General features: G+C 43.7%; 1 protein-coding gene across 1 annotated transcript; it reads right to left on the reverse strand.

Annotated features, from left to right (window-relative positions):
• Positions 1-3,020: 3,020 nt before the first annotated feature.
• On the reverse strand, positions 3,021-8,590 carry LOC134089430 (natterin-3-like). Its single transcript, XM_062543872.1, has 5 exons — positions 8,573-8,590; positions 7,361-7,459; positions 5,187-5,249; positions 4,327-4,444; positions 3,021-4,187 (listed from the first exon to the last, which is right to left on the reverse strand). Exons 1-5 carry the CDS (start codon positions 8,588-8,590, stop codon positions 3,106-3,108), a joined length of 1,380 nt encoding a protein of 459 aa, XP_062399856.1. The 3' UTR covers positions 3,021-3,105.
• Positions 8,591-8,854: the final 264 nt, after the last annotated feature.

Here is an 8,854-nt window from a genome sequence, read left to right on the forward strand (position 1 = left end):
GAAAGACTCAGGCAGCGCCCCCTCCTGGGAAGGGTCGGGATGTCTGACTGGGCCATTGGTCTCAAAGGGGGGCACCACGTTACCCTTCTCTGGGTTCAGGGTGAATTCTGTCATGAGATAGATAAAGAGTGTGTCTGAGCATTTGGATGGGACATACACATACACAGTTATAGTGGAAAAGTATGTGCACATCCCAGGTCAAGGTGCAGAACAAGGGTAAATCATAAAAATGGAAAAAAGTTCGCACACAATCTGAAGAAGACCACACGGTCGAAACGTTTTTCTGTGCTAGAGAAAAGAGCAAATAAAAGTAAAAAAGAAGGATTTCAAGTGTGCGAACTTTTTTCCATTTTTACATACACATACACAAACACACACACACACACACACACACACACACACACGCATCCATCCATACATACTTAGACACACACACACACACACACACACACACACACCTATGTGCTATTTAACACAGGAGCACTTGAGTGTTTGAGGATAGATACAGCAAGGCATGATAACAAACATGACAGATCCATGGCAAATATAATTATTATTGAGAAAGTCAATTGAGAAAAAAACTAATTAATATGTGTGACCCTTGTGCTGAATAAATGCTAAAAAGCAGGTCAGAAAAAGAAAAAGAATAATTGATTTTCACAAAGACGGAAACATTGTGCTTATCAAATGAGCAAATACTGTGTTTTATCTGTACATGTTTACTTTCAGCAAAGGACACAGGGGCTGCACTGCAGCACACATTTTCAAATGACCTCAGACATCTCTGTGAAATTCTACATCTGTGCAAACGGAACACTTTGTCAACCAGAACGCAATATCCATACGTAAGAGGTTTTTTCCCTCCACTCACTCAACGTAGTGTGTTCACTGAAATTTTACACTCTACATCACAGGCGGATAGATCATTTTGTATTTGTCTTGATTTATTTAAAACTGTTTCAAACTCCTTTGTTGATGCCATTTGGATATGTCCAGTTAATGTGTCTGTCTGTGGTCAAAATGATTGAACATGTCACACAGATTATGAGATTAACGCTGAAGAGACAAGAAGATGTATGAAACTGTACTGTAGTTGCATTCATGTGTGTTCATCTCACCTGCAACACAGAGCTGCAGGACAGCCCAGAGCACAGGGAGCAGAAGCCTCATCTGTAACACACACACACACACACACACACACACACACACACACACACACACACACACACACACACAGAGAGAGAGAGAGAAAGAGAGATCTTAAACATGACGTTTACCAACAGAAAAATGAAATGCCTTCTTTATTTTAGTTGCTGAGTAAAATATGAAATAATTTTATAATAATAATAATATTGTCAAATAATAATGACAATATTTACAGTTTAATTGAACATAGTTAGTGCTTTAAACTGACTGTCATTTTAGGGAGTGAAAATGCTAAAATGGTTTATATTGACCTATTCTGCTTTGTGTAACATACACGATGAGCAATGTTCAAAACAAATATAAGTAATATAAAGTTATATCAATATTACTTTCATTCTAGAAAGTACACGAAGAGCATACGTATATGCACAACAAGCATATTAATAATGGTTGAAAAAGTGTTTGTCAGTGAGAACGTTTAAGCACAAAACGCCAAACAGTAATATTCATTGCAATACATGTTTTCTTATCTTTTCAGTAATTGTTAATTCTCACTGGGAAACTATTTTGGCAATTCAAAGGTGAAATATGTGGTACATTTTCACGGAACCACATCACATAAATAAAAACAATGACTTAAACTGGGGGTAATTATAAGGCAAAACACTACATCCTCTAGTCAAGTGGCTACTTAGCTTACATTAGCTCTAGAGTTGATGAAATGAGGGAGTTGGCTTTACCTTGTCAGGTTTCACCTCCAGAGCTGGTGCACACTGACAGAAGGGATCTATGAAGCGTTCTTAAATACCCACAATAAACCACTGACCTTTTGACCTAAAGGTTTTAAAAATCTGTACATCCAGATTTTCATAGCATGGAACATACTTGATCAGTTTTACATTATTATGTTAGGCCTAAATATACATTGTTTATCTCTTCTGTCAGTGTGATGCCCCATTTGAAGTCTGAATGCTGAGTTAAACCTTTTTTGTAATAGCCTCTGTTGGTGCGCAGAGTGTTCATTCCTAATATGTGATATATTTATGCAATTATCCACTTTCCCGTTTCCCCTACAGTACATGCATGTCGGCATAATTCACTCTCATAAGTCAGTCAGTGTACGGTGGTTACATTGGATTTTCATTCATATCTTCCTGCTACCAACCAGCACTTGGTGTGAATGGGGATTTCTTTTCCATGTGATAATATCAATTCATTGAATAAATGTGTGAGTGGGAAATGTTATTTCGTTCTGAACATGGAAGGCATGGTGAAGAATCTCTTGGATGAGCTCATTTGCTACCAAACAGGAGGCCAGTGGAAGCATAGATATATATTGAACAGTGTTCTATATACAGTATATCTATGAGTGGAAGTATGTACTTTATTTCCAGTGTCAGGTTCTCCCTAAATGTATATATTCTGTATGTTTATTCAAACTTGAATCAGAGGCTTTAATGATGAATGGTAGCCCAGGAATGGAGCACTGGTCATTTGGCCTACAACTGGCCTAACATCAACAGCAGTGAGAGTGATATACTACTGAAGAGAGGGAGAGAGAGAGAGAAAGAAGGAGAGAGAGTGATTTGTGAAATATTCTTTTCATATCTTGTGTAACTGCCTGACAGTTTACCTTGGCTCTTGACAGTTTAACAGGCTCTGTGCAAAAAAGAGAGGCCTTTAATGTCATATTATTTTGCTCATATTATTCCACAATAAAATCATGTGGAAGTGTTTGTAGCATATGTCCTTTATACAGTATAGTCACAAAAACAATCACGCACCATGACTCCACGTTTCTTTTATGATATTTTATTCAAATAACACATTTTACCTGTCAGTGACATGAATGACATTTATCACCTATGAAACACATTCAGTCACATCAGCATCCACTCATATCCCGGTGGCCTGTGTGTATTTGAGTTCACGTCAGACGGACGGTTATCAACATGGAGTTTACAAGCACGGCTGGGCGTCAGGCACGGGCTCGCAGCGCTCCACGATGGTGCGGACCTCTCCGACCTGGACGCCGTCGTACATGCCGTTGATGGACGTCCACTGCGTGTCCCCGTTGGCGTAGGTGCGGCTCAGGCGGGCCTTGAAGGGGATGTCGGCCTTGATCTTGCGGCCCTCCATGCGCACGCGGCACGTGTGATTGGGCGGCACGGTCAGCTCCACGGCCACCGAGTGGCCTATGGACTCGGTCACGGTGGTGCCGCGGTCGAACGAGTAGGTCTTCTCGCCGCCCAGCTCGATGCCGCCCGAGCCGACGAAGGGGATCTTGACGTCGATGCTGCCCGTGATGCCCAGCATGGTGGAGCGCCCGATGTTCCACGTGTTCTCCTTCTCCGTGGTCTTCTCCATGGTCACCGTCTTGGTGATGGCGCGGCACTCCAGGTTGGTGACGCTGGAGATGTGCATGGCCTCGGGCGGGTACTGGAAGAGCTCCACCTCGTTGATGTTGTACTCCACGTGGGAGATGTGCTGGCTGTAGGCCTCCCGGTTGATGGTCAGCACCTGGTAGCTCTTGTACCAGTACTCGTCCCCTTCCCAGGGCAGGAAGAAGGCCTCGTGCTCCGGCGCCACCTTGCCCAGGCCGTACTTGTTCTTGCCCACGTAGATCTTGGCCGCGCCGCAGGTGCCCACCGAGTGCTTGGGCACGCCGCCGTAGCTCTCGTCCTTCCACTCCAGGAACTCAAAGTTGTCCACGTTGACGAGGAGCTCGAACTCGGGCGCGTGGTACTCGCGGTCGGCGTACGGGTAGTTGCAGTAGGGCCCTTTGCCGGGGTTGTAGAAGCCGGCCTCGCAGTTGTACTTGCACACGTAGTCCGTGCGGGAGACGTAGCCGTTGTAGATGCCCACCACGCCGTTGGGCAGGGAGCCGTCGAACTTGACCCAGTTCAGGTTGACGTTGTCCCCAAACAAGTAGGAGTCGCTCTGGAGGCCTTCCAGCTCGGACGGGGTGGCGGGACCGGGCACTAGACCGTTGTCGCCGAGAGGGGGAACTCTGTCCTCCAGCTGGGGGTTCAGATGAGACTCTGGCATGAGCCGAACAGATGAAACACACAGAGGAAACACACACATTACACACCAGTGAATCATTTCATGTCACATTATAAAGTATCATTTTTAATCAAGCAGGTGGAATGATAATGTAACAGAGAAGTTGATATTTACGTTTGCTTTGGGCAGGGGCTCTTTTGACGATGTCCAGGAGAGAGGGTTTATCAGCGGCCAGAGCATGGAGAGCCCCCAGCTGTAGGAGAGCCACTATCGCCAGCAGAGCGAGCCTCATCTACCGTGGACAAACGCACAGGTCAATACGTTAAGCAACCATGACAAGCTCACATGATCCTCAAAGGATGTCCACACATGCTTATGAATTCATTTGGTTTTTATTTCAGGAACGAGACAATGATCATCGGCTGTGACGTGCAGAAACACAGCTAAATATTTCAATTGGTCTAATCTCTTATGAATGTGTATATTTGTATTATACTGTATGATGAGTTGAATTGTGAGTTGAGAGTTAAGTGTGTAAGGTGTGTGTGTGTGTGTGTGTGTGTGTGTACTCACCTTGCCAGTGTGTCTGTGGTGTGCACTGGTCCCTGTGTTAATCTGCTTTATATACCTGCAGTCAAAAACCTCTCTCTCTCTCTCTCTCTCTCTCTCTCTGACACACACACCCTCCTCTTCTCTTCCTCTCTACATGTTCCTTTCTTCTCACCCTCCTTCTGTATTTTTCTCATTCTCTTTCATCCATATACACTGATACCCTCTCTACCTCTCCCTGTATTCCTCTCCCTCTTGATCAATTCCATTCTTTGATATAGAGCATTTAAAACAGCCTCAGTGCTCAACCCGTCACACTTAAAATATCACCACCTCAACATGTTGGTGTGTATTGTGTGTGTGTGAAGTGTGCATTTGGCCTTATACATGCATGTTTGCAAAATCCGACTGTATAAGCAACATTCAGTGACCGCCATTTAGTTTGGTCAGCAGTCACACAGCCTGGCCCTCCTTGTAACGCTTACTGTAGATTTGATCTGCTCTTGACCCCCATGCGAATGACCCATATGACTGCAGGACGAAGACCTCTACGTGTGACACCACACCACGCTACACAACACCACACTGTGCATCACGCCATATATGGATGTTCTTGCCAATTAGTTGTTGGTGCTGCCTGAGAAAAATGTCAGCTTTCGGACATGATAAATGCCAGATAAGATGGGTGATTATTAACACCGGCATGGCTGTGTGCATGGAATCCGTTTTGAGCACTGAACACTGAACAGGATGTATTGCAAAGTTGAACGATTGTTTCCTTCACTCAGAGAGAGATGGCCTGCTGTGGGGGCACGTGGGGGGCATATAGGTGTCCGGTGGTACACCTTTGAACACATAAGATATCTGAGAAATGGATGTACTAGTAATGAGACTATGCTGCCCAGAGCATGGTATTCAGTATTCACAAAAGTCATCAGCATTTTTATACAGCAGTCGCTGAGATGTGGAGGTTTATACCAGTATGACGATTTATTTTTGTAGTGGACCGGAGGCCTTTGGTCCAGTCTGACTGTAAGAGCAGAGCAGAGCATGGTATTCAGTATTCACAAAAGTCATCAGCATTTTTATACAGCAGTCGCTGAGATGTGGAGGTTTATACCAGTATGACGCATTTATTTCTGTAGTGGACCGGAGGCCTTTGGTCCAGTCTTACTGTAAGAGCAGAGCAGAGCAACAGCAGGGGGCAGCACTGGACCAGAACAGCTGAGGACTGCACTCTGTTTAGACCAGGGGAACTGCAGGCTGATATTGAACATGTAATTCCCTTGAGGTGAAAGAGAGTTTGGTTTTTATAATGAGATAATACGGGTTTATTTTTTTATTTTTATAGCGCAGTTCAGTTCATATCACACCAATAAAAATTGTGGTTGTGCTGATTAAACAATAGTAAAAAAAAGTGCAACCCAACTGCAGTTCCACTGATACCTGGAAAACTCAATTTAAAAAGAGTTTTTTTTATTATTATTATTGAACTGAGGATGTGCATAATGGCCAAGCATGCTGCTTACCGTGTACCTAACGTGGCATATTATGGTAAATGACATGTTATAGTGAATGTAGTGATCTAATCACTCTCTCGTACAGGAAAGTGTAGAGTACGTACAGTATGTAATGGTGTGTGTGTGTGTGTGTGTGTGTGTGTGTGTGTGTGTGTGTGTGTGTGTGTGAATGTATGTTTATATACATGTATGTATGTATGTGGGTATGTATTTATGCACAGTATATGTGTGCACTGTGCAGGCTTGTCTGACTAACAAGGGTTTGGAGGGGTGTTTGGGGAACTGCAGTGTGAACTCAGCATGAACAGCACAGCTAAGCAGAGCGTCAGCACCACCCAGTGGCTAGGCCAAGTGACCCATTATAAATGCAGCTATGAAATCCAAGTAATCATCTGTGGCTGGGAAACTGATGCTGTAGCTTGTTTGGTCCAAAGAAGATCTGCCATTATAGACTTAGGGATGTGTAAGATTGTTTACGTATGGTGTTGAATGTTCAGTTGAGAAAATAGATATTTATACATAGTTATTCATTTAGTCTTAAATAGTTTTAGCCATTGAGGAACAATGGCATTTAATTTAATTCAGTCTCAAATAATTTTAGTCATTGAGGACTCTATTTTGTATTTTCCATATGCATAACAGATATATTAGCCCATGTTAAAATATTAGGAAACATGATAAAAAGACAAATAACTGGGATGCACTTTCATCAAATACTGTAGCATAAAAAAGCATAGACATTTCTGTGCAACGTTTTACGTATAGGCTACTACAAAGATTCATTCAAACCTACTTGCTAAACTAAACAGTTGGCTTCTCCTCCGCATCACTGCTGAGCTTTTACCTCCTGTCTGAGAGGAGAGAAAGAGTTTCTCATGCTTGATTGGCCCGGGCTCCTGGAATAAGGGACCTAAGAGTGCCTCTGTGCTGCACGCCTGAATGGATGAATAAAAGATGCCTCTCCTTACTCTCACCCTCTCTTTCTACCCCCCGACCCCCCTCTCTCTCTCTTCTCTCTCTCTCTCTCTCTCTCTCTCTCTCTCTCGCTCTCTCTCCGGTGGTTGTGAGAGTGTAGGGTAGCATATCTCCCCTCATGTGTAATAATGGCTAAGGTGTGATCTTCATCTCTCCTTGCCCACCTCCTCCTCCTCCTCCTCCTCCTCCTCCTCAGAAGATGAGGCAGGGTGACAGGGCAGGCTGGAGGTAATGGATCCATTCTTGTCGCGGTAATACTTGACCTAACTCACGAGAGCAACATGGAACCAGCATTTATGGAGAGCTTTGAAATAGGCACTGCTTTTTGTGGCCCTCATATTCTTTGGCTTCAAGGAGCTTAGTCACAGGTTTTGGGTGCTATCAGGAAAGTAATTAAAACACATTTGTAAACTACTAAATCCCTATGAAATCTCTATGAATGTATGTTGTATTGTCAATGTCCTGTCAATGTTAAAGATGGGGCTATTCTAACAGTGGAAGTAGCATGCAATACATCATCAGGATGCGATTGTATATTTTGGAGAAGATGAAAGAATGTTATATGGTGGAATTTCTCTCTGGGACAATAAAGAATATACCTATCGTTCAATCAAAATGTTTCCAAATGTATTGAATGTTTTGCTTCCAAAAACTCCCAATCTGAATCATACAGCAACATCAACACAATCCAGACTGAAAAAGTCCATCAGAACTCTTTGAAAGATCATAAACTTGATTTGTCTCAACCCATTTTTCCCCCCTGCATACCATAACATTTCTTTTACTGCATTACATGAGAATGAATATATAATGTGACGTCTATGATGTCAAAGTCAAACAGGAGAGTGCAGCTCACTGCCAGTTCACACTAAATCAAAACGTGTCAATTCAAGATTTTCTCAATGGAAGCAAGAGGTGGATTCCCAACCTTAAACCTTAATTTGTTTTATGAACTCTTCGGCGTGCCAGCCACGTGCACGGCATTCCATAGATGGGCAGTGGTGAAAAGTAGCCCTCTCTCCTTCCCCTTTTTTTTCTCTTTACAATCAATAAATTTTGTCTGGAGTTCAGATTCGACCCAGACTGTGTTATGACGCACGGCTGCTACTGATACAAGGAGTTATTAAGGAGCTCAGTGAAGTGCTCCCAACCTTTGACGTCAGAAGGGCTAATACCGAGCAAACTCTATATGTTTTATAAACATTGGGGGTTTGGGGACGGCACGGCCGATGAGCATGGACCCGGGCCAGTGTCCACAATCCTCAAGAATGCGAGACTGTCCCACCACAACAGAGCTGACACAGAAGCACTTTGCCACAGGAAGCGAGACCGACTCCCCTCCCTCCCTCCCTCTCGCGCTGACGCGGATACTCTACCTGGCTGCCCACCTGCATGGGGAAAGATGGAGAGGGAGGCACGGCACCACCGTCCGGAGGTTTTTTTTCCCAACTTCTGTGGTTTACGTGGAGAACAGAATGCTGGAACAGACAGAAATGACACAAAGTAATTCAAATCCATAATCTGTATTTTGTATGTAACAGTGATGCAGCCACTGTTCATCTTCGGCAGGGTTTTGAGAGCAAAACCAGATAGACATATCTGGAATATTTCACACTGATGAGTTTTCAGTCAAGGATGACCTTGTTCTGGATTTTTCT

This window comes from Sardina pilchardus, chromosome 8, assembly GCF_963854185.1.
Source record: "Sardina pilchardus chromosome 8, fSarPil1.1, whole genome shotgun sequence".
NCBI classification, from domain to species: Eukaryota; Metazoa; Chordata; class Actinopteri; order Clupeiformes; family Clupeidae; genus Sardina; species Sardina pilchardus.